The sequence below is a fragment of the Lycorma delicatula genome, chromosome 7 (assembly GCF_047948215.1).
Source record: "Lycorma delicatula isolate Av1 chromosome 7, ASM4794821v1, whole genome shotgun sequence".
Taxonomy (NCBI): Eukaryota; Metazoa; Arthropoda; class Insecta; order Hemiptera; family Fulgoridae; genus Lycorma; species Lycorma delicatula.
In genome coordinates, this window is record NC_134461.1 from 73,301,439 (window position 1) to 73,328,942 (window position 27,504).

The 27,504-nt window shown below is 31.1% G+C and overlaps 1 protein-coding gene and 1 long non-coding RNA gene across 2 annotated transcripts; one reads left to right on the forward strand and one right to left on the reverse strand.

Moving 5' to 3' along the window:
- The first annotated feature begins 12,751 nt into the window (after positions 1–12,751).
- On the forward strand, positions 12,752–22,600 carry LOC142327645 (uncharacterized). Its single transcript, XR_012757048.1, has 2 exons — positions 12,752–12,794; positions 22,361–22,600. It is a non-coding gene; the product is annotated as an uncharacterized LOC142327645 (long non-coding RNA).
- On the reverse strand, positions 14,609–25,617 carry LOC142327644 (uncharacterized). The gene is made up of 7 exons (XM_075370862.1): positions 25,526–25,617; positions 24,216–24,282; positions 22,436–22,738; positions 21,337–21,560; positions 20,601–20,802; positions 18,294–18,588; positions 14,609–15,058 (listed from the first exon to the last, which is right to left on the reverse strand). Exons 2-7 carry the CDS (start codon positions 24,280–24,282, stop codon positions 14,749–14,751), a joined length of 1,401 nt encoding a protein of 466 aa, XP_075226977.1. The 5' UTR covers positions 25,526–25,617; the 3' UTR covers positions 14,609–14,748.
- Between the last annotated feature and the right edge of the window lie 1,887 nt (positions 25,618–27,504).

The following is a 27,504-nucleotide window of genomic DNA, read 5'->3' on the forward strand; positions in this document are numbered from 1 at the left end:
AGAATTCGAGACATAAACGATCGGAGAATGGATATCTAATCCCAACCTAGTTCCTGACTATGGCGAATCATTGGCGAGAAATACCTATGCAGAGAAATTCAAGTAGATGTCAGAATCCCTTCAGTGGAGGGTTACTATTAACGAATATATTAAGTTGTTAAGTAGCATTCCGTGAGGGAACTCGAATTTTTTGGACTAAATGGAATCCTTCAAGCCTCTACCTATCATACTCTACTTAACGATAAACGATGTGCTTACAATGTGAAAAATAAATTTGTGTATTTAAGTTGAAGTACAAAGCTAAGTTCAGCGTGTCATTCGAAATTCCGGGAAACTTACAAGACTCGTGGAGTGCATGAGATATGTACATTACGCGACACTGGAAGCAATATCAAGAGGTTCTACCACTGACACAAGTGTGCAGAAAGCCTCAGAAAAACCGATTTCTCCAGAACGAACAGTAACACATCTGCGATACAAGTCACAGTTGTGTTCCTTTCCTGATGTTAATGTTTATAGGAAACTTAACATCTGACAAACTATCGGGATCGCAGAGTGTACAAAGAGATATTAGAGAAAAAACAAAGGCAAAAGTCCAATTGAAGCTCAGCTTACTATACGCGTCATTTCGAACGACCGTAGAGCATCCGTCCTCACGTTTGATGATGACAATTAATCTACGTTAGTAGATGGAGCACCTGTTAACGTTGGCATGAAGCCTGACTCTCCCTCATCGAACAAGATGCGGCAGATGGCCAAAGTGATGAGAGTAGGTAAACAAATTAGAGAAGATTTCTTTAAATACAGATTTCCTATTTCACCAGATAGGAAGTCTAATAAGTTTTCTTATTCCGATACTCTCGGAAATCTGTCAATGGCAAATATCTCGGTGTCCTTCCGTTCAACATTAACAGCCTAATTTCTAAGTTTATAAGATTTAGAAACTATGGCAATAACCGATTCCCTGGACGTGATTCTGATATCAGAGACGCCCCTCAGAGACCGCAATAATCATAGACTAAGAGATTTTTCGTGTGTATGCCAAATCACTAAGATGCGACAGCTCATGGGGGAACTGATGTTGGTAAGGAGTTCTACACGGTATCAACAATTCTTTAGTTTCTACAATAAAAAAATTCAAGCGACTCAGATGGAGGTTGGAAACTAGTTGGGACGTATAAGACTATCCACTTTGCACTGTCCTCCTCGTCATACCAGAGAAAACGAGTTAGTCTCCGAATACCTCACATCAGATTAAAGATTTATCTCTGGAGGGGTTTGAAACGAATAGATCCATTGTAGGGTCTAAGTTGAAACTAACCCGTATTTTAATCTCGTGGTCGGTTCAATGACAGTCGGTTTTCCGATTGAGCCATCTCAACAAGAAAGTAGCTTCGGTTAATCAAACTGCAAACTCGACTGAACAACAGGTTTTTATCTAAAAACACATAAAATGCTTTTTCTTTTTTTTCCCTGGGCGCACAACGAAGTGACGTTATCAGTGCTAAAACACAGTATTAATACAAAAAGTAATTAAATATTAAAAATTAAACAACGGTAATATAAAAACACAGTGTAGATGTAAAACGTCTATATCGCTAAAAGTCAAATAAAACCACAAGGAAATAAATATTAAGAATCTAACTTAACACAACAAGATTGATATCCGGCATAGGAAAAATTCTATAATTAGACGAAAAAAATTGTTTGATAATCAATTACTGAAATAGAGATGCACGGCTTTAAGAAATCGACATGATAAGATGAATTTAAAATTCCCCTCCACCACGTCGTGTCAAACTTCTTTTGCATATCGAAGGATACATTAACTAAGTTTCATTGAAATAGGAAGACATTTTGAATGACAGATACAAGAGCATGTATCGTTATCGATCATGAAATTTTCAAGTATCACAGTAGACGACGGTTTATCATTTATTCCATGAACTTGCACAGAGTACTGTGAAAAATATAGAAGATTAAAATAAAGTAGAGGATTTATCTTTACAAGGTTTTTGAGTATAATAATAACCAATCCTTCGGACCACAAAACTGGAAAAACTGATCAAAAAATATTCTATTACGGATATAAAATAGATGTCAGTATCCTGGAGATGTGACATCTTATTGAGCCTGGTATTATTATTTTTGGGGAAAATGTCACGAGAATTATTCAAATCATTTCTTAGCTCAACAAAAAAAAAAAGTATGTTTAATTCTTTTCCTGAGTCCTAATTCACAAATGGAATGATACATATACATATTATTCCTCCAACATATACCTCCTGAAGGAACGAATGATGATATAAGTTAAACTGACATGAACGGGTCTCCAAAAGTGTTGCCGTGGCGAACACTTTTGGAGACCGCGTTGGTGCGGTAACGAAGATGCCGATGATTTCAAATAAAATTGGTGACTGTCCAGATCCACACGCGACGTGAACTTTTCTCCACACAACCAATGATTGAGTTTTCCGAGAAATGGTATCAACATAATTCAGTCTCGATTTCCATTTCGCTTACCGGAATACTCAATATCATATAGCCCTTTCGTTACGTAAGGCACGGAACATTTCTGTCGTAGGTCTTCGGTTGAATCTAGTAAAGTCTTGCGACGATCCCTTAGTACATTCCTGGAGTCTTCGTCCCATAAGAACAAAAGGTACCATTAGTTTTCCAGATGTTAGAGGGATAAATTCATTTGTATTGTGGAGCGCCGGATGTGTAAACATGACAAATTGGTGAATCACGCTACCACTTCTGTAGTATTGATCGAATGAATCTTAGTATTCTTTCAATCCGCTTTCTCAACTACCATTTTGTGTAGAATAATTTGAGAAAATCAATATTACTAACATGATATAAAGTTGTTTGTGATTGCTGCCGAAGAAAGTTTTGGAAGCGTGCCAGGTTAATGGTGGTAGTAGAGACGCTTTACCAAAGAATAGATTGATACCGGAGTATATAACTAACGAAGATAACATAAATATGTACGATCCATCGTTCAATAGGCAGAGATCCAATTTTTGTCTCAGTCGATCAATTATAATACCTGGAAAAGAACATCATTATTTTCTCGAATATTGATGGTAGTTGAAATCACCAATTATTTGGTAGGGCAAAGTAATCTGTTAAAACATATTGGACAGTTTATCTTCACTGTAATTGGAATTTTGAGGAAGGTTTAATTTATAGATAATAATATTATACGGTGTTAATCTCTTCATTCAGACCGCTGAGATGGCTATAGCCAGTGAAGTCCGCGTAACTAATACAATTTCTTTCTGGAAAAATCTCTTGCAGACGTAGTCACGTAAATATCTTTCATCCTGGAGACGGAGATGAGTTTCCTGCAGACACAGTTATAATGGATTTTCTTCTTTAATAAGGATTTTGAAATCCTCACGGTGAGAACTATGACCGGAAACATTCAACTGAATAACATTTGTACCCATAAGAAATATTTTTTCTGTTACATATAAAGATCTACGTGCAGATTATTTATCAAATACTATCCGGTTTTCCTTTGTTGCTTTTATAAACTTTAAAGAATGTTTTCCTTCTTCGAGCAATGTCCAGATTCTTGAGTTTCCTTCATGCTCTTGATAAACGTATCCATATCCTGTCATTTTCTTATTTCTTATTTTTTAATAATGAACCAGCTGTGAGCTTAAGTATTATTAAGCAATTAATAACTATGACTTGCCTTTATATGTGAAATAAACAACATTACTTATTTTATATCTGTTCTAGCTAGATAGTATATTTAACATATATTTAAAAATTAGTATTTAATTACAGTATGAAATTATTGTGATGATTACTTAATTCTATGTAAATTTAAAAGTAAATAGAGAAAGGGTAAATTATTCATAATTTATTTATCCGGCAATTACTTAGGCTATGCTGTTACTACAACCAACGTATTACAACGCGGCTTGAATGAATGTACATTAATTTATGGTCCTCCGAGCCGGATACTTAAAATATTGAATAGACAGGATAAATAATAAAATTTTAATATTGTGATATGTATATATATATATATAAATACACTGCAACTTAGCATATTCAATCTTCATTGGTGATCTTCAATAATAATAAACTTATAATTGAATGAAAATATTATTTGGAGTTTTCTTCACAACATTGAATCTGGGTTCGGAATTTACACAAACACAATTATCTGTATAATATTATTTGTGTAATGTAGTTTTACTTCTTTTTTTTGGCCATATTAGTTGTAAATATTATGAGTAACGAACCATTATTAAGGCAAAAAAAAAAATCAATTAACGCCTCCATTACAAGAATTGGAACATTCGCCGACAAATTTGACGCGTTACAACGCGACAGTCATGCCTTGAAAGTCAAATTACGAAATCTGCTTGAATTGCACTCTAAATATGATTCTATTCAGTCACAATTAGAAATGAATGTTGATGATGATAGTTTGGCTTTAGATCGAGATCATGTCGAAGAAAATTTATGCTACATAGAATGTACGTTGCAACATTTATTATATAGTCAACGTAAGGAAGGTAATCGAGGTTATTCTGTAGATACAGCTGTTAAACAATTACAATTGCAACTTATCTGTTTACCATTGTTTAAAGGTGACATTTTTGAATAGCATCACCTTTTTTATATATTTAATGACTCAATCTCCACCCAAAAAGATTTAACAAATATTCAAAAAATACATTATTTACATTCGTCGCTAAGAGACGAAACCTTAGCCATTATTAAAAATCTTCCAATAACAAATTAATATTAAAAAAACGCATTAGATTTATTGAAAAAGCGATTTGATAATAAATTCATGATTGCGTATTTTAATGCATATGGCATTTTAAAAATGAATGGTTTGAAAAGAGAATCATTAGATCTATCGAAATTTATTAGTGACATTTCTTCATTTGTCTAGTCACTTGAAGCAACGAAACTTCAAGTTTACATTTTCCAATTCATAGTAATTTAATTTCTAACCTCAAAACTAGATTTTAATACTGCAAACTAAGGAACAAAAGATTATCAAAGAAGACCTGTCCAAATTTTCAAGAGTTCCTAGAATTTCATGAGACCAACCGACATATACTGAGAAAATTTAGATTAAGTACTACAATCTCACAATTCAGTATTGGAAATGAAAAGTACAACATTACAACAATGCATATAAATTTCATCGCAACATCCCACTTCAAACGTCAACAAGAATCATAAACCACATAATGTTAGTTATTATTCTACATCTAACTTTAAACATTGTTTAATTTGTAAGCTCATTCAACTGTTAGAAAAATGTTATAAATTTTTGAATTTACTAATGATGAACGAAGAGACTTTTTAGACAATAATAATTGTTGTCTCGTATTTTATCACAAAGGTCATAGTAACAAGCAATGTTACTCAAATAACTTGTGTGTTTTACATCAACAAAGACACAAAACACTAGTTTATACTGATAAAACTGATTTTAAATTAAGTAATCATTATTGAAAAATTATGACTATTATTTACAATTAAACAAAAATTAATTTTGTCTACTGCTGTATGTAATGTAGATAATGTTTTGGGCCATTCTCAGTTATTAACTTCCAGATTCTTGTTAGACTCTGGCAGTCAATAAAACCTTTGCACATATATGTTTGCTCGCAAGTTAGGACTTCCAAATCAATGTAGAAGAATTCCCATTTCAAAAATAAATATTGCATTAGTCAAATTTGATTATAGTGTAAAATTAAATTCACGATACCAAAAATTTTCATTCAAAGTGCATTGTTCTGTTTTGCCAGAGAAAACAAATAATCTTCCATTACAATCATTTAAAACTTCTCATCTTAATCTACCCCACAATATATTCTTTGCAGATTCCAAATTTAATATATCAAATAATATCGATATTTTAATCGGAGTCCAATTTTATTTAAATCTTATTTTGCCTTGTAAACTTATTCGATATTCAAGATATCCTATTGCTCAAGAGACTAAGCTAGGATATATTCTTAGCGGTTGTCTTCATACCAAATTTAAACATAGGGATGCTGGTACATCCCTTTTTAGAAGCAACAATAACTTGGGTCATTCAACTATATTTTATTCTGATGTTACAGCATAACAAAGAATATGCAACAATTCTAATCTTAAAGGAGAATATTCCGCCTTTATGCAAGAATACTTAAGATCATATGTCATTACTTAATTCTGACGTTATATTAACTAATGAATCAGATATGCATTACTTATCTCACCAACCAATATTTAAGCTCACTAATTAAACTAATAAAATGTGACTTTTCTGGATTGTCTTTGATGGCTCAGCTAAAACTTTTAATGGTTTATCTCTTAATGATTCTCAATAATACTTAGAATTAGAATAAAAAACTATGACTTCTGACATAGCAAAAATGTGTTGTCAAATACTAGTTAAACCTGATTGACATTAAATTACAACGAATCTTGTGGCGTGAATCTCCAGATCAACAATAGTATTTTGCACTTAGAAGTATAACATAAGGAACCGCATGTGCTCCATACTTAGCAACTAGATGTCTAATCCAAATATCAAATGGAAACCAAAGTAAAATTATTTCAATGACCCGATTTCTGGATTACTTAGGACTCTTACGTGTGGGAGGTAGATTACAACACTCATTATTATATTAATCTAAACATGATATTATCCTACACTCAAAGGCAAATAAAACTAAATTAATTATTATTGCTGAACATTTACGTCTTTTACATTCTGGTATACAATTAACGCATCATTAATTATAACACAAATACTGTAAATGCTAAACCAAGCATTTCATCAATCATTAAGAATTATTTGAATTGTTTTCGTTTTAACGAAAATACTCAAGTGTAACAATTAGGTCAGTTACCACCTTTCAGAGTAGTACATACTCTTTCCTTCTCTGTCAGTGTAGTAGACTATAGAAGTCCACTTCCAATTTGTCATGATAGGCAGCGGTCCAAAGCCATAAGTCAATCTTACATCGAACTTTTTATATGCATCAATACTAACACAGTTCATTTAGAATTAAGTCTCTGATTTGAATACAGTCATTCATTGCAACTCTCAAGGGAATTAATTCACGAAGAAGTCTTCCTACCTAAATCTTATCCGTTAATGGTTCAAACTTCCGTCCTGCCAAGAATATTTAGTCTGACCTATTTAAATTCATGGATTCAGAAAATCTAATATCTAACATTCAAGTCTTTTCACCCAAACAAAACACATCATGGTCATTCATTCCACTCTCTTCGTCCCATTTTGGTGGCTTATGGGTGAGCGCAATTAAAAGCGTGAAATATCATCTAAGTCGTTTTGTAGAACACACACTTGTAGAACACACTTGAACTTTGAATAATTGTCTAAGATTTTAACACAGGTTGAAGCCTGTGTTAATTCTTTTCCCAGTTTTACTGTTTCTACAAATCATAGGGACCCAGAACCAATATCGCCTTGACATTTTGTTATTAGTTGTCAGTTCTGTCTTTACCTGAACCCGATTACAAATAAATTCAAATTAACCGCCTAGGTCGTTGGCATATACTCCAGAAATTCGTCCAATCTGTCTGGAAACGATAGTCTAAGGACTATCTTCATTGTCTCCAATAGATAAATAAATGTCGTTTTCCTTCGAGCAATCTGTCTATTGGAGATGTAGTAAGAAAAACTGTTCAGCAATGCAATGGAAAATAGAATTATCACTAAGGTTTTCCAGGTGCGGAAAAATTAGAGTCGTTGATTTAAAGATTGCTGACGGTCAGCTCCTTAGATCTGTGCATAAGTTGATTGCTGCCAGTGTCTGATAATTAATAGAATATTATTTATTTGAAAAAAAATATATAAAAAAAATACTTCATGAGTTACTAATCGAAAATATTGATAAAATAATTTTGTTAATTAACATTATACTTATTATTGTAATTTATTTATTGTATTTTATTAATTTGCTTTAAATTGTGATTTATATTATGTTATTTATTATTAACGTAATATTCTGTATATTTATATCTTACACATATGCTCTTCTAATATTCTACACTGCAGACTAATTATTATAATATATTTACATGTACATCTACACTACACACAAACCCGTATGCAGAACACACAGACATTGTATGTATGTTAGATGCAATACGTCAGTAAATGTGCAATAAGTCATCATTATTTAAACTGTAAATCCAATGAAACCATGGTTATTCGGAACAACACATCTATTCCTGCGTCACGAAAAAACATTTAGGAAATCCTATTCAGTATAGATTGTAAATACAAGAGTGCAAAAATATATATATATATATACATATTATTACAAAGTTACTAATATTCTGAGCATTATGAGGTTATTCTTATATTCTTATTGTATTGATATTCTGATAGATTCAGATGATCACCATTATTATACATTATATTGATAAAATACATGTATACAATTGTATTATAACAATGTACTTAGTTTATTTTCTATTACTGAATAATATTAATCATATTTATATTTATATTAGGGTAACATTTATATGCCTCATCTTATATTATGTACCTTATTGATAGTTTCATGTTATAATAAGAAAAAAGAACCTCTTTTCTGTCGGGCAGTATGTTCATGAAGTGCCCCTTCATCCGCCACTATGTCCTTTCAGAAACCTACAGTAGGGTGGAAAGGACGGAGTTCTTGTATTAAATAAGGGGCCATAATACGGATGTTTTAATAGACCTTTTAATAATATAATAACTTATTCTCCGCACAATCTTTCCAACCATCTAGTCGGAAGCAATTGTCGTAACTTTCCTTAAACCTGGTAGAAATAAAGCTCGCTCCTCAGACTTTTGACCTATCCGTTGACGAGCGTTTTGTGATGCAAAGGTTTGGAGAGAATAATGAACCGAAGGCTCAGCTGGTACTAAGGGAAGCACACTCTGATATCTCTAGAATAGTGTGGTTTCCACCAAGGACGATCTTCCATTGATCATCTAGTATCACTTGAAACAGCTATCTAAAATGCCGTTTTATCTACCTTCAACTCGTCCCTATTTTCTTTGGCATCAGTCGTATTCAAATTAATTTCGAAGCATTCTTTTAATGTTGCTAGAGAAAGAAGAACAATGGACAAACTATCCATTAAATAGTAATTTAAAGGATTTCACAGTGGCTCTTAGAGATAACATAAAAAAAAATACAAATAAAATGTGAAAAACTAAAAGGAACATGTTTGTATTTTTATTTTTACATGTTTAAAATAAAAGTTAAACTTAAGGATAAACGTTATTAACTTTTAAAATATTAATATTTTTATTCGTAATTCATCAATTTCTAATTGAAATAATTTTTTTTTTTTGAGTGCGTCATTTCTTGTCCCTACCTATAGCCAGACACAAAACTAAGCCTTATCAAACTCCAGAAGTGCCTTCACCCAAACAGCCTCATGGAGAACTAATATTACCCCCAGGCAGCCGGGACTTGGTCTTGTGGTGATATATCATGCCTGTAATAACGATACCCCAAAGGAATCCCCCACCAGGACTACGGTCTTACTTTACCCCCAAAATCCGAAGCCTAGTTGAAGTCCCCGCCAATCATCGAGTGTGGGACACGTAATCGGCCCACCCCTCCTGGATGGGACAAAAGTGAAGACTTTTGTGATGAAATGAATCGCCCGGATTCATTTCCGGGCGCCGGCCCTGCAGTCACGTCCCACAAGAGCGTGCTCACGAGCATTGCAGTACGAACAGGATACCCGCCTTCAAAAGATTCATTTCACGTAGAGGTATACCTACTAAAATATATTCTGATAACTACTAACGTTCAGACAAATTTGAAAAAGATATTAAACCTTTTCTACGTAACAAGGAATTAGTTGGTTATTATTTCCTCTAAATCTCCTCATTTTGGTGGTTTATGGGAAAGTTCCAGACCCGAAACCAAGCATGAACATTGCTCCAGAGGCTGCCATCGCCAAAAACAGCCTAGTCGAGAAAAGACGTTTCCCCCAGAGAGCCGGAACTCGGTCTTTAATTAGTCGCCATGTTTCTAATGAGGGAATCTCCTGGAGAACTCCCCACCAGAACTCCGATCTCTCCGCCACACATCAAATCAGGAAGCCAAATAGGATCCCCTACAGGAACAACGGCCTTATTTTGCTACCCTCGTCAAAGTTCGATCTGAACACTAAGGGAATCCACTCCCTCTAGTAACTATGGTAGGTTCAGGCCCGCACCGTAGACAAACATAAAGGACATGGTCCCAAGTATCATCGACCCTACAGTCCGGGCACAAGCCCGAATCAACCAAGCCAAACCTAGGTAAACTATTCCTAAATCCTCCATATCTTGAAAGGAATCAAGTTGTTTACCGATTGGGGGACACCCACCCGATTACTCTCAGCTTCCTAACATTTGGAAATATATCATGCGTGTATCGACCAGTAGAAGAATCATTCCACTAACTTTCCACGAGTCATAAAAACTTGGTCTTCAATCTATAGCATACGCTCAAAAGTAAGAAGACCTCTCTTCTTAGAAACATAAAGCTTGCTACATTCCGTAGCCGTAATGTCAGTGGGTTTTATGTAGGCGATCACAGAGACTGCATCTCTCGAGATCTATTGCCCCCGACGACATCTAACAATAGAAGACGCTGAGCTCACAATAAAATATCATCATTGGAATTACAGACGATGAGACCAGATGGGCGCAGCGTTCAACATTATAGCCTCACAGATACCATTGAAAAGAATGCGCATGGTACGATAATTCAACCCCCCAATCAGAATGAATGACTCTATGAACACCAAAGAAGGTATCATAAGCCTTCCTTGCGACAAACTGAAGATGCTTCTGAATTGAAGCCTCTCATCAATGATGACATCCAGATATTTCTGAACGGTGACATACCTAATCGGTAGGCCATCCATCTGAACCCACCGGTGAACGGGCCGTGGGTAAACGGCCTTTAAGAGACATCATAGTGGTTTTATTCGCACTGAAAACCATATTATGCTGAAGAGTCCACAACATTAGTATCTTGCATGCCTGTGACGCTCTGAGTTCTAACTCAGCCCGCAATTCATCATCGTCGGAATTATCCACGATGCGGCAGCCACTGGAAATTCGTAACCAATTAGAAAGTCGAACTCAACAAACCAGATGAGTGGACCTAGAACTCTGCCTTGTCAACCGCCTTATGAGAGGGTCTTTCCTACTTCAGAGCCAGGCACACGAAGGGCGACGGTTCTGATGCTAAAATAGCTCAGGTGAGTCTCAATCTCATTTTTCGTGCAAACACGGTGTTGTAACTTAAACAAAGTTGAGGTCCACCACAAGCTATTGAAGCCCACAGATAACCAAATAGACGCCTAGTACATACATGTACTCGGTTGTCGAAGCCAAATCCATTACCATAAGAATAGCGTCCTCTGTGCACTTGCCGGGGCGAAAACCATACTGGATGTTCATCAGCATATGGTTAGAAGTCAACCTACGATTAATGAGTAAATACAAGACCTTCAGGAAGACCTTACCTAGTACAGGCAACAACGTCAGAAGCCAGTAAGAAGAGTTAAGAGATTTCACCAACCACAGTATCATTTGGAAGTAGATCGATCATCAGAAAGTTGAGGACACGACCTTTGTCTATTACAACTCCATCCTGGATCGAGAGAGCCGACAGAAGAGTGTCTTTTTTCATCTTATGACCAAGAACTCTATAGATGACAGCCCTTGTTTCATTATTTCCCTCCTCTTGTACAAAAGAGCGACAGGAATCACGATTTGAAGATTTTGATTTTTATCCCTTCTTCCCCATGAGACCAGACCAAAGCCGGAGAAGCACGACTCAATCCCAAGAGTGTCTTTATCTCAAAAACTTGTGAGTTAAAATGCTGGAACTGGCTATGCCGTACCCAGCACGGGGTACCATCCGGTGGGTCGAGACTGGGTCTTTTCTAATGCCTTGCCTCTAAGCGAACGTCCCCAAAGATTGACCTCCACCCGGGACTCTGGTCTATAATTTTAACTCCCTAACAAATCCCATGGAGTCCTGTATCACACATCGTCAGTGAGAAATTTAGGCATCCCACGCCAAATGAAAGGGGCTTTTCATATAACACCTAATTTATAAACCCCAAATCTCCGTTTTTGACGTCCCCCCTACTATCCTCATCATCTTCCACATCATCCCTACCCTTAGTTTTCATAACACGGATGACCATATTACTAATAGCGTCTCAATACCACCGATTGAACAACATCGTTGCCACCACGAATTTGCACAGTAGATGAAATGCTTCCTCGTTTTCTTGGTTTTGATTTTACTAGTGTACCGGTACCAGAAGAATTGCTAAATTACCATATATTTTTTGTCAGTACATTACGAGGTAATACAAGAAGATTCCACGATCGTTTTCAGTGTCTAGAAAGAATGAAGTTGTATATTCAAAATTTTCTTTACACCGGAAGAAAACTATAGTTTCTTATAGCTCAAAACAAGGAAAAGGCTAAACGACTAAACAGATGTCTACCGACGGAACTGAAGTCAGGTACAATGCAATCACTCACTGTAGAAGAATTCGTAGAAGAGGTTTCGGAAAGAAGAGAAAAACAAGGAAGATTGTCGATTTGTCACAGACATAAAATAGGAAAAAAAATCGTTGTGTTTCACATTAAAAATAGTCCGAGTTAAACTCAAAATAGACAGATCTTTGTATTAAATGTTTAAAAAGTTTTTTTTTTTTTCAGCGTCAAATGACAATCGCTATGTTATAGGTATTTTAAATAATAGGTAAGCTTAAAAATCAATAATTTTATTAATAAAGTTTGTTTTCTTTAATAATTTGGGTACATAACTTTATTAAATACTTCTTGGGTGCTCATTCACCCCGCTTTGCATGCATGTGTGTCAATTTTTCCTTTGCGTTCAAAGGCCAATTATATAAGTCCAAATATTCTCCCGATATTGAATGTTTTCCAATTCGTTAGTAGTAAATCAAGACACCCATTCATAATGAGCAATGCGATACGTGTATAATTTTTATGTAATAATTGTAAATGCCTAATTTTTACAAAAACAGAAAAATGTTAGATGACATAACTCGCAATAAAACCATGTCTTTTTCCATTGCATAAGTTTAAAATGTAGACCCACAATTTCTAAAAGACAGTAATAATTATATTTTCAATGTTTTTAGTATTGTGTTATAAGGAAAAAATAAAATACAAGTGTAACAATTTGGACTACTCTAGTAGTTGGATAAAAGGGCTGGTGGTACGACTACAGGTGTTATTTTTTGGCAAAAATTTGTAAATATTTACTTATTTTTCTTCTTTTATGCTCTTTTCTGTGTATATCTCTGGTGTTAGTTTAAATGAGTTTGCTGTAAACATAATTAAATTTCGATTAGTCTCAAGTTCTTCCCATAGATCTATTACGTGAAGAAACCGACCTGATCATTTTTCAAATATTCAAGGTTGTCCCGTACTGCGGATCAGATTATTCATGGTTACCGGTTCACAATCTTTAGCTTTATTTCTTGTAAATATTCGTCTGGTGGACGATGACACAACAAATGACAGATGATAGAACAGGTCATTCTCGATTCACCTCTAATTACGACATGCAGTCGCGTTTTCTAAACAACGTAATCATCAGATATTGCTTCAAAAAAACCGGATTTTCTTGAACTTCTATACGAACGAATTACGGTTTCCTTTACTGTCCGGACCTTTTGACTTTTTAATTTGGCTCTAAGCAAACAGTAAACAGACCATTTTCCCTAAATTTCTCTAATTTTTCGTATAACATCTCCCCCTTGAGAGGCGGGCGCGATAAATGTTTCTAAGAACTCTCATTGTTAAGGAACTGACTCGTTACCGCAATCGTGAATGTTACTACGAAATCCAAGTTTTTCTGTTATATTTTCGATGCAATGCCATTGGTTTATTCTTTTGATTTATTAGTTAAATGATTAATCCGTTTTAATATTATTGTTGTATCTCACATACGGGAAAACATAATTTTCTCGGGGTATAGACTAGATTAGTTGCACACTATAGATATTAATGAAGTAATATTATTCTTCATGAAGAAGAAAATATGGGAAGAATTCTACATTTGCTTCTTCTGATATTATTATTTTTAATATTCTTATTAGTATTTATATTATTATGTTTTTTTTTCTGCATCACGGTTTTTTTTTTTGTTCTACCAAGACATACACTACCGCAGTCACGGTTTTAATCACCTTCCAGAAGCTTTCATAATGTATATTACATTTATATTACAACTTTTTAGTATATTTAATTTTCAATTCTTATATTTTTTATTTCTCATATCTTCGATACAGAGCATATGTATTTATAGTAAATTTGCAAAATTGATCTATGAACATACTTATATGTATAAATATATATATGATTAATCATAAACATTATTTTACCAGAAATAGATTCAGTTATTTGAATTTATCTTCTATAAGTGTTTTTTCCTTTTTTTTAAACACATGTGTTAGTAAGGAAGGCAGAAGAATTGAGATACCAGTGAATGCTGATTTCTATTATTTAAAAGAGGCTCTTTGGTAAAAGAAATGAAAAAATAAATAAATGTTTTACAACAAATACCAGCAATTTTATTCCATGTATTTGAGTTACACCAATAATATAATAATTTTTTTTTCACCAGTTTCTAACAAAAATAAATTAACAACATAAATCATTACGTCTTTCCATCAAAACAAAAATTAACGGAATATAGTTTGATAATATTCATCATTATTAATATTAAATTTAATACATGTTTTATCTGGATATTCGTTCTCTGAATTAAAATAATATTTACCAATATTCCATCGAATTGCCTGTCTTATAGTTCCCATGGCCTTGTAATCGTTTGTTACTAGTATATTCATTTTTAAACCTATTTCTTTTCTCATAAATATACTGTATAATGTACTTTCTTGAGGATGTATTTTTTTTAAATAGTAAGAATACTTATCATTATTTACGGGAATGAACAGTTGTATATCCACAGCGTGAGCAATATCTTTAAGTCTGCAAAATAAACCACCTTTTAAATTTACATGACATATACAACAATTAAATAATGCTTAATAATTTTATATATATATATAGAAATAATATACATTCATATACATGTACGGTATAACAATTACTTAACAGGTTAACTTCTAATTAAACTTCCAAATAAATGAACGAATCAAAATAGGTTCATTCATTTATATAGTATTTTATTTCTAATTGTGGAAAAAATATATGAATTCCTTTAGTATTTTATTAGAAAAATTATGAATGAATATAAACTAAGAATGAAAGAAAATAATAACTCTAAAATTAACAATATTAAATAAAAACAAATTTTTATTTCTTAACCCAAATTTAGTCGAAGTTTATTGTGAAGAATTCAACAGATAAACGATCGGAGATAAACGATCCCAACCAAGTTCCTGACTATGGAGAACCATAGGCGTCAAAAATCTACGCCGAGAAATTCAGATATGTCAAAATCCCTTCAGTGGAGGGTTACTCGTATCGAATATACTGTTGTTAAGTAGCATCCCATGAGGGAACTCGAATATTTTGTACCAATTGGAATCCTTCAAGCCTCCACCGATCAAACTCTACTTAAAGACAAACGATGTGCTTACAATGTGAACAATTAATTTGTGTCTTTGAGTTGAAGTACAAAGCTAACTCCAACGCGTTATTCAAAATTCTGTGAAACCCACAAGCCTCATGCAGAGCATTAGATATGAATAGTACGCTACACTGGAAACAATATCAAGAGGTCCTACCACTGACACTTATGTAGAAAGCCAAGGAAAAACCGATTTCCTCAGAACGGACAGGAACACATCTGCAACCTGTGGTTTACAGCAACATGAACATCTGGCAAACTAACGGGGTTGCAGAATCTACGAAGAGATATTAGAGAGAAAACAAAGGGAAAAGCTTATTGAAGTTCAGCTTACTATACGTGTCATTTCCTGTGACCGTAGAACATCCGTTGATGATGACAATTACCCCACCTTAGTAGATGGAACACCTTTTAATGTCGGCATGAAGCCTGACTCTCTCTTCCCGAACAAGATGCGGCAGATGGCCGGAGTGATGAGAGTACGTGGACAAATTAGAGAAGTTTTCTTTAAATAGAGATTTCCTAGTTCACCAGATATGAAGTCTAATATGTTTTCTTACTCTGGTACTCTCGGGAATCTGTCAGTAGCAAATTTCTTGGTGTCCGTCCGTGCAAATATAACGGAATAATTTCTAAGTGACTAGAATTTAAGACATGGCAGTTACTGATTCCCAGGATTTTTGACTATAATAATAACAAATGCTTCTGACCACGAAACTGGAAAAAACTGATCAGAAAATATTCTATTACTGATATACAATAGATGTCGTATTGCAGTATCCGGAAGATGTGGCATCATATTGATCCCCATATTATCATTTTCGGGGAAAATGTACGGGAATTATTCAAGTAATTTCTTAGCTAATCAAAATTGAAAGGTATATTTAATTCTTTTCCTGATTCCTAAATCACAAATTGAATGATATATCTATTATTCCTCCAACTTATACCTCCTGAACGACAGCGTGATGATATAAGTGAAACTGACATGGACGGGTCTCCAAAAGTGTTCGCCACGGCAGTTGGTGTGGTGACGAAGATGCCGATGCTTTCCAATAAAATTGGTGACTGTCCAGATCCACACGCAGCCTGAACTTTTCTCCACACAACCGATGATTGAGTTTTCCGAGAAATGGTATCAACATAATTCAGTCTTGATTTCCACTTAGCTTACCGGAACACACCATAGCATATAGCTTTCTCATTGCGTAAAGTATGGAGTATTTCTGTCGTAGGTCGTCGGTTGAATCTAGTAAAGTCTTGCGACGATCCCTTAGTATATTCCTGGAGTCTTCGTCCCATAAGAATAAAAGGTCCCATTGGTTTTCCAGATGTTAGAGGGATAAATTCATTTGTATTGTCGAGCGCCGGATGTGTAAACATGTCATATTGGTGAATCACGCTACTAATTCTGTAGTATTGACCTAATGAATCTTAGTATACTTTCAATCCGCTTTCTCAACTACCTATCCTTAACAAAAGGATAGATCGATACCCAAAATGTACCTCACGAAGATAACATAAATGTGAACGATCCATCTTTCAATAGGCAGTTATCCAATTTTTGTCTCAGTCGATCCATTATAATACCTGGAGAAGAACATCATTATTTACACGAACATTGATGGTAGTTGAAATCACCAATTATTAGGCAGGGCAAAGTAATCTGTTAAAACATATTGGAGAGTATATCTTCACTGAAATTAAAATTTTGTGGAAGGTTTAATTAAGTGGAAGGTTTAAACGGTGTTAATCCCTTCATTCATATCGCTGGGATGTTTGTAAACAGTGAAGCCCGCGTAGCTAATACAATTTCCTTCTGGAAAACAGCCACTGCTTTACGTCATCTTCAGTTCGGTTCGATAGTCGTATGTCTTGCAGACGTAGCCACATAAATATCTTTCATCCTTGAGACGGAGATGAGTTTCCTGCAGACACAATTATAATGGATTTTCCTCTTTAATAAGGATTTCGAAATACTCACGGTGAAAACTGAGACCGGAAACATTCAACTGAATAACATGTGTACCCATAAGAAATATTTTTTCAATTACATATAAAAAGCTGCGTGTAGAATTTTTATCAATTACTATTCCGTTTTTCTTTGTTGATTTTATAACCTTTAAAAGATGTTTTGCTTCTTCGAGCAATGTCCAGATTCTTGTGTTTCCTTCATGCTCTTGATAAACGTAAACGATATCCTGTCATTTTCATATTTCTTATTTTTTAATAAACAACCAGCTGTGAGCTTAAGCATTATTAAGCAATTAATAACTATGACTTCACTTTCCTTTAAAAATTGAAATAAACAACGTTACTAATTTTCTATCTGTTCTAGCTAGACAGTGTGTTTAACATATATTTAAAAATTTTTATTTAACTAAAGTATTAAATTATTGTGATTTAATGTAATGATTACTTAATTGAACTAAATTTAAAAGTAAATAAAGGAAGCGTATAATTATCCATAGTTTATTTATCCGTTTAATTACGAGGTATGCTATTACCACAACCAACGTATTACACCGCGGCTGGAATGAATGACATTTTCATTAAAAATAAGATACTCAATAATACATGGCCGATACTAAAATTTACATAAAATCCATTAGAAAAACGGTATCTACTTACTGGTTATTATTATTGGTATATAGATCTTCTAAACATGTTGTTAGCTTGTTAAATTCTTGAATGCCATAACACAAATGCTTTACAGGATTCCAAATTAAACCATCATTTCTAGATAGTTGGACATAAATATTATTATACGATATTATTACTTTTCCGTTTGTCGCATCCTTTAGTATATCTTTCATTTTAGTTGTCCATAGTTGTCGTGGCACCAAATATTTTCCCGACCGAAACAAAAATTTTGCCTTTAAATATTTTACAAAATCATCGTGATAAAAGTATTTATCATTTTCATCTGTGTATAAACAAAAATTTATTTTAAAATGCATCCAAACAATAATAAAATTGTAATAAATAAAGTACGTAATGAAGAATTTAAATCCAGTACATGTGAATTTTTTCATATTTTCATTTGCAGACCACTAGTTCGTTACAAATTCCGATGTTTTATATAAATTTACTATATCTTTGACAAACTGGTTTAATCGGAGTAAATTAGAGTTAAACATATACAAATTGATAAATGTGTTATTATTTAGTAGTAATATAAGAAAATGAGCTTTAAACATGTTGATGATTGTGTTAATAAAGAATTTCAGTCGATTAAATATTTAGTAGCAACCACGGCGAAACAAGAAAATAAAGTAGAAGACGTTAGTAATATGCTATAACTCGTACGAGTATACAGAAAATTTGATTTTCTTGTACGACCAAGAAATGTTATCCTCGCTATTGAAAATGATAAATAACAAATATTCTGAGAAGTGACTTGACTGATTAAAGTCTATGAGTTAACAAGAAAAAAAGAAAATAATCGATCCCGATGGAATTTCCTCAAGAGAATATAATAAAATCAGAAAAAATAAATTATAATTATTCGTTTAAGAGGTTCATTATTTCTCAAAATAATGTGTATTTTATAGCTGCCAAATTGATATCAAGTTTAAAAAAATACTGACGTGTACACCACATCATCACCTTGTACGCCTATTAAATTACATACACACATTTTTTTTTTAAATGGAAAGTACATAAGGTTTTATTTCAATTACAACTTCTGATAATTTTTTTATTGTTATTATTGAATTATCATTTATTATAATTTTTTTACAGTCAGAGTTTATATAATAAATTAATACATTTAAATTAAAAATAAGTTAAATAAAGAAAAGGAGATTAAGCCGGACTCGAACAGATGTGACGCCGAACTAGTCAAAATGAATTAATGGATGGTCAAAATGGATACTTTCGTTTAAATCTAATATCATAATACTTTCTTTACTTTGTACAAGGAAATCATAGTGCAACAATCATATACCCTATTCATTAACACTGTATGTAAAATTTTTAATTGATAATATCAAATTTTATCTTTTTTTTTTATAGAAATTTCTGTAGAATGAAACTGAACAAAATCAAAAATAGGATACACCTTACAGTATTTACATGTAATTTTAGGAAGACTATTTCAAGTTAATATGATATAAAATTTATTTTTTCTTCGTAATACTTCGTAACACTAACTCTTGAAGTAGGATAGTCTTGTTCATTTATTAAAATTAATTTATAATAGTAATATGTTATTTTGTTTTTAAAATATACATATCAGTTTTCTCAAACTGTGACTATTTTATTATCTATAAGACATAATAAAATCGGTTTCGTAGTCCAGTAGTAGATAGAACATCATGATTTATCAGAACTCTATTCCATTCAACAAACTGTCACGAGATTATGCGTACCACTATCTGCAGACACACAAATATCACTTGATCATCCCACATGGGATAATGGAAGAAGACTGAGTTGACCTCTTCGAATTTCTCGACATTCAAAAAGATGACTTAAGTGTAAATTATAGATTGCAACTATCCACGAATGCATAGGTATATGTTCTGACGACCAAATATATTTGTTAAACTTTCGAACTGATAAACACTAATAATAAAATATAGGTAAAATAAGCAGTACAAATGTGTTCCCGTTAAGTAAACGTAAACTCCCTTCAAATATTATTCAGGTATTCCTAGGACGGATCTAATGGGATTTTTAAAAAATGTTATTATACTAAATACAGATTTATGAAGAGATGAATGCAGAAAATAAAAAAAATTAAAAATTTTTTTCTATAAAAAGTGAACAAAACTATTGTGGAACTGTAAAACATTACTGCAGAATCATTTTCGGTGATCATAAAACTGGTAATTTTAAATTAAATATTATTAATTGTTTTTTTACCGTAAAGACCGTGAGTATAAAGATTTAATTTAAAGTAATTAATATTGATTTATCTTTTCTTACACCCACCTGCACTTTTAAATGAACGCAAGTCAAATATAACAAGTTCTTTTGTGTTATTGAGAAATTCTAAAACTTGTTGAATTACAGAATCCATATTCAAAGAATCATTATAATCTCGCATAGCGTAGTAGTTTCCATTACTTGATTGAATTACTCTTATATCCAAGTATCTGATGCCTAACACAAGTTGCTGAAGTATAGACGTGTCCTAAAATATTACATGATTGATAGTTAATTTATCTAATAGTTACTCATTTATTATTAAAACTATTACGTTGAATTAAATAAATGTTGAAAGACATTGTTTTAGTACAAATTAATGGCTACTATTTTTGAATCTTAACATAATTATTTAAAATATTTGAGAAAAATGCGATAACAAATCATAAATTTATTTACCAGTTATACTCATATTATAATTATTTTACATTAAATATAGATAAAAATTTGCATTGTTCTTTTCAGGTATTTACCTACTTTAAATTGTTCATATATTTAAATTAATATTATTTCATGTTTTTCTTTTTAAATAATTAATATGGACTTTCATCCCACCTATTTTTCATTTAATATGTTTTGTTATATGTGCACTAGTAATTTTCATGTGAACGTAAGAACGTGAAAAACCATGTATGATTGTGTATTTATCGACATTAAAGATTTATTTATTCAAAATTTTGTTTTCGTAAGATCGTGTTTACATTACTTATTTTTAATAGTTTTAAAAAAAATATATACATACCTCACGGAAAATAGAATATTTATCGTTGGTAGTTAGTCTTTTCTTATTTCCATCATAAAGCATTTGTTTACTACGTTTAAACTCATTAGAAAATTCAAGATAATCTCTGCTTGCAGAATCGTAACTACCTGGGATAAATATTTGGTTAAGTGGAAGATCTTCAATTTCGGGCCGGTAATAATACATCCAGTTTGGATACGTGCGTAATCTTGACATGATGAACGCTGAAAATAATCATTTTATTTTTTAATTTCTTAAATAATGAATATATTTGAAAATATAAATATAATTTCAAACAGTAACGTTAACGATTCTAACAATTTAAAAAAAAAAATATATATATAATTTTTTTCATTAATTCCTTGAAAAAATCCCATTTTCTATGAAATAAACTTTATATTAGAATATAGGTATGGTGTGGGATATATGGGATAAAAGTACTTTACATGACAAGTATATGTGCAATATAATGTAATATTGTAGTATTCTTTACATATTATTTTTATTTACACTGTAATTGAATATGTATTTAACGTACGAACTTTAATATTATTGTTTTTACTAAGATAATAATAACTATTATCTCTTCTGCAAAGATCAGTATAGTTTTTATGCTGAGTATTGCTTATCTTTCTTAGCTTCGTTCTTTTATCAATTGTTGACGCGTTTCGGAACCACTACATGTACTCGCCAAACTAAGTCGTGTATCTAGTTTTGACAATTGAGTGATCCAGCACACGTCTTCTATAGATAAAAGAAAAAGCTAATAAAGATAACCAGTATTCAACATAAAAAAACCATTAATATAATTTACAGTAAATAGAAAAAATTAATTTTTTTTATTTCTTACATTTTATTATCAATCTATATATTTTTTTGAATTCTATACCTTATTATAAAAAATATATTACATTTGTTGTGTTTCTGTGAAAGAGCTTTCTACAAGCTTTTAATCAGGTTTTTTGATAAAATGTACTGTTATGAAATCTGCTCTAATCTCTTGTTTTCTTTTCATGTAAATAAGTAATTGAAAAAAAAAATATATTAAAGCAAATCATGGAATAAAAAAAAAATTAATTGAAGAGATGAGATTAATTACGTTTGTAAATGTTATTATGTCGCCTCCAGTACACTGCTGAATATTGTAGTGGTTGCGCAGCGGTAAAGTCAATAGGAATATCTTTAAAAAACATTTCATCAGAGTATAATTTATTTTTTTTACTTTTTACATTTATGTTTAATAAAAAGTTTTTTGTATACAGTCTGTAAATTTCTCTTTTTGGAAAGTTTATATTATATAATCCAATCCAATCACCCTCCTGTACTTGATCAACTTCCCAATATATTCCTATATAACCTTTATTAACTAATCTTATTTCCAGGTTAATATCCGTACAATACGCTGCAACAAAATAAATATTTGTATTAATTTAATTTCATCATATTATGATTTTCTATTTATTAATAACAAACAAATGATTGTTTTAATTGACATTTTGAAACGAAAAAATAAATGTTACAAATATACTTATATTTCTTAAAAGTTATTTCTATGATTATATTACAATTGTATTACATATAATTACATTAAGATTTTAGTATTTAATTTGAAAATTTGTATATGTACATATTGCTGCAGCTGCTGCAAAAAAAAAATGCTTACAACACCGTTGTAGGTATTTCCATAGCCATAACTCTGCTGTAGCCACAGGCGGGAAAATAATAATGATAATAATTTCAAATTTTGTTATTATGATTTTCATTATATTAATTACACAGAAAATACTGTTTCAATTAAGATTTTGAAACGAAAATATATGTCAGTAGTTGATTTATACACAAACACAACATAAACATTCCAACAAGCCTGTATAAGTTTCTTCCTACACACGCGTATGTATATTATGTTTTCGTAATTCAAGGTTAAAAAAACAAAAGTTTAAAAATATTTTTTTTGTTATTATATGATAAATTGTAAGTAAAATATAGGATATGGATTTTTCGTTGTGTATTTATATTCTTAAAAAAAAATAAATAAATATAAATAATTTTTAATTGTCGTTGCATTTGGAAATTAAATTATCAGTAGTTTCTTTTACGTTATTCTATCAAGATAAATGAAATTATTTCTTGCAGCATAATCTAATAATTATACAAAATATGGTATGGTATATTAAAGAAATTTATTCCGGTTTGCAGTTCTGTACTAATTGTATACAAAGTCATTAGATTTGTAGTATACGTGAGAAGTTAAATATTATTAAGGTAAACATTATAAATTAAACATTATTCAGGTAAAACTGATGACCCACTGGTTGGTCTAGTGGTGAACGCGTCTTCCCAAATCAGCTGATTTGGAAGTCTAGAGTTCCAGCGTTCAAGTCGTAGTAAAGGCAGTTAGTTCCTTTAAAAAGATTTGAATAAAATATAGTGGATTCCTGTGTTGTTTGGTGGTTGGGTTTCAATTAACCACACATCCCAGGAATGGTTAAACTGAGACTGCACAAGACTACACCTCATTTACACTCATACATATCACCCTCATTTATCATCTTAAGTAATACCTAAACGGTAATTCCCGGAGGTTAAACAGGAAAAAAGAAGAATTCATGAAAATAAATTAGCCAATCGTATGACATAAAAAACCCAACAGTTTTACATGACATATTGATAAAGTAAAATTTTTACTAGTCATAAACCAACTATTACGCCATTACGAATTATACAATCCTTGTTCTATAAATAAGCTTATTTATTGAATTACTGTTATAATATTATTATATCTTAAAATGTATTTAAAATATACATTAAACAAATATATTTTTTTTAACAACATAATAAATTTTAAATAATATTAAAATTATAACAGCGAAGTTTACCTTCTTGAGTATTACAAACATCGTATAATAATAGAAGACAGAATAGAAAAAAAATGGTTTTAGTCATCTGAAAGTAAAAAATCAAAAACATATCGCTTCATTACTGTTTTTATAACAACAGATCTATGTTAAACACAGATTATGATGTTCTAAATGAATATATATTTTTTCTCGCAATCACGCACATACACACCCACAACCAACCAACCAAAACACACACACAGTCACAAAGAATAAATGAGCTACAAATTATAATTCAGATATGACTATGTAAATATTGTACACGTATTTTATGTGTAGGTGGATAGGAAAGCACGCTAAAGTATATATATATATATATATATATACACGTATAATGTAAATTAAACGTGCAAAAACAGAGAATTACTTAAAATATTGTATAAATGATACATTCTTAGAAGAAAACGTGTCTTAAACGAGACTTATTATCAAAAAGGCTGGTATTAATCATAGAACTTGCCGCGATTTCAAAAAGATCGTAGATACCCCCTTTTTCTTCAATAAATGCATGTGTACTTACCGGTTGAGTTAGTTACAATGATAGTATAATTTTACTTAGGTAAAGTGTTTTTTCCGATATTGATAATAAGAAAATGCCACTGTTAAAAATAAATTCTTTAAAATCAGTAAGCTACGTCCGTGTAATAATAACGTATTCAAACAATACGTATATGCGCAAATGTCTCAACTAATATATGTGTTCACGTGTTTGTGTATGAATTGAAAAATTGTGTTTTACATAACATAACAAAAATATCCAATTTTTTTAACATAGTATAAAATTTATGGAAGCATATTTATTTTTCAAAAAATGGAAATTTATAGAATTTTATTTTACGAGATCAAATACTTATAAAAAATAATTGAAAATTAACTCCTATTTTTATTCAGTCGGAATTATGCTACAAAAATATTTATATATTTTACTATTTTGATCCTACAGTGGTTTCAATCAATATATATTTTCTAAATGATATTTTGAACCATACATGTTATAAAATATGATTTAACCGAATTATATTAATTAAAAACAACTAAAATCCAATCTCTGTTCTTCGTATAATAACTTTTTTTTGGTTTTCTTTATTTAATTATTTTTGATAATTTTATATAATAATGGAATGTTTTAATTGTAAAAGAAATTGTGCTACAGTACGTTAAGGTACTATTAATTGTGCTGGCAAATTACATTAGGAGAAAAAATTATAAATCACTTTTAATAAGGAATAAAATACTTAAAACATATGCTACTGAAGTAATAAAATACCTTGCATAAATTTATGAAATACCTTGATTGATGAAAGAAGACAGATTATTTACAGATCAAAAGTTAACTTGAGAATCACCTAACGTAGAACCACTGCTTTATATACTCAAAAAAAAAAAAAAATGTCAATGGAAATTATTATTATGATTATGAAGTGATTATGAAGTGTAATATATTACTGATAATGAATACGTGTTTATTACTTTTTCTAAAATATAAAAATTATTATGCATTCACATCTACTGCGAACTTTATGAATAATGATAAGCATTTATTTCATGTATTGTCATTCGAAATTCGTTAAGAATTATGAAAAAAATTCATCATAATACCATTGTTGGAATTACGTTTAAAATTTTTATCTTTAATGTATTTCTTTTCATGAAAAAGACAAAAAATATATATTGCCATTTTCTAGAACAACAGAATCCCTTAGCTATTTCAAATAAAATTTAGAATTTTTTTACTTCTAAACTAAATAATGTTTGCACATTTTTATCGGTATAGATTTGGATCGAACGACTAAATGCAGCTGTAATTAAAATAGTAAAGCTATCACGGCGCTTCATGAACATCATTTCCTGAAATGATGTATATGTTTAAATACTAACATCATAGTCCGAAATTAAATATACATTAATTAATCCTCGCTCCGCGTATCAGTGCAATAAATAAATTTATCTATCATTCGCCAGATTCTGTCACATGCTCAATTGAAATAACATTTTCTGTACAACATTTTTCTAAATGTTGTGATTCTTGATAACTGAATCTTCTGAAATATATAAATACCGCATTAGTGATGGTAAATACCTGGAAAAAAGACAATATAATTTCAATTCTCCTTTGGATAACATATTTAAAAGTTTTCCCGTCTTTTGAAATTGCTTTAAGAATTAATTTTAAAAACTAAAACGTTAGGAACAGTCAGATATAATTATAGGTGATCCTTTCAAATACATATTAAGTTTATCATAATTCAATTACCCAAACATAAATGTATAAATTTTAATCTATATGAACCTGTTCAACTAATCTAGAATTTCTTGAATCATAATTCCAACATTCTCAGTTGAAGAAAAACGTTTTTTACATCGTACAATTTCATACGTAATCAAATATAAGTTTTTTTTCAAAAGGGAATAATAAATAATATGAAAAAAATTGATTTTATAGTTTACACCTAACGACTAAGTATTCAAATAAAAATTTGTAAAACAGGTAAGCTTTACTAAAATTTATATGAATGTAGTAAACGCAAATGACAAAAAAAATCTTAATTCATAAATGCATTCATTTGCTGTTTATATGTTATGAAAATTTATTTATCTTTCATAGACTACATTTTTAAAATGAATATAAAATTCATGATGCCAATGAGAGAATTTCTTTTTCGTTTCGATAACAAATTGAAAAACATTATTAATAAAATATTCAGGTTTATTTACGACACCCTTTATATAGGGTCTCGTAAATATTCGTATTCATATTCGTTTAAAAGTATTCAATAAAATATTCTTATTTCATAATACCTGATAAATTATAATAACTACAGCTGTATCCTGTAATGAATCCATAATTACATTAAATATCGCTAGTTACATAGAAAAAATAAGCTACATTAGCATTAAATGTACATTTTTTACAAGAGAAACAGAATGATATAGGCGTAGAATTAATAAAATTTCAAAATAACCGATTTTATTGTAGTTACAAATATTTATAGTTATATTATAAAGCATTGTAATTATTAGAAACATAACTTTTGTTTTGAACTGAAGAATATATCTGGCTCTGTTTAAAATGTCGGAGTTCAAAGAATGTTTGATGAATTTGTGATTGTTATATCATAATAGTGTATCATAAAGTGTTTTCTGTATATATATATCATTCATTTATTATTTATCTATCGTACTACAGTAAGCTTATTTTTGAAAGGTCAGAATGTACATATATTAATAAACGCAATTGCGCCACACTATTTTTTCAAATTTATCTTCT

Excerpts from the sequence above, each read along its gene's own strand:
- LOC142327644 (XM_075370862.1), bottom strand. The coding sequence starts at position 24,282 with ATGACTAAAACCATTTTTTTTCTATTCTGTCTTCTATTATTATACGAT. Across the intron at positions 22,739-24,215 it reads TGTTTGTAATACTCAAGAAG|CGTATTGTACGGATATTAAC; the intron begins GTAAACTTCGCT and ends ATTTTGTTGCAG. Across the intron at positions 20,803-21,336 it reads AATATTCTATTTTCCGTGAG|GACACGTCTATACTTCAGCA; the intron begins GTATGTATATAT and ends GTAATATTTTAG.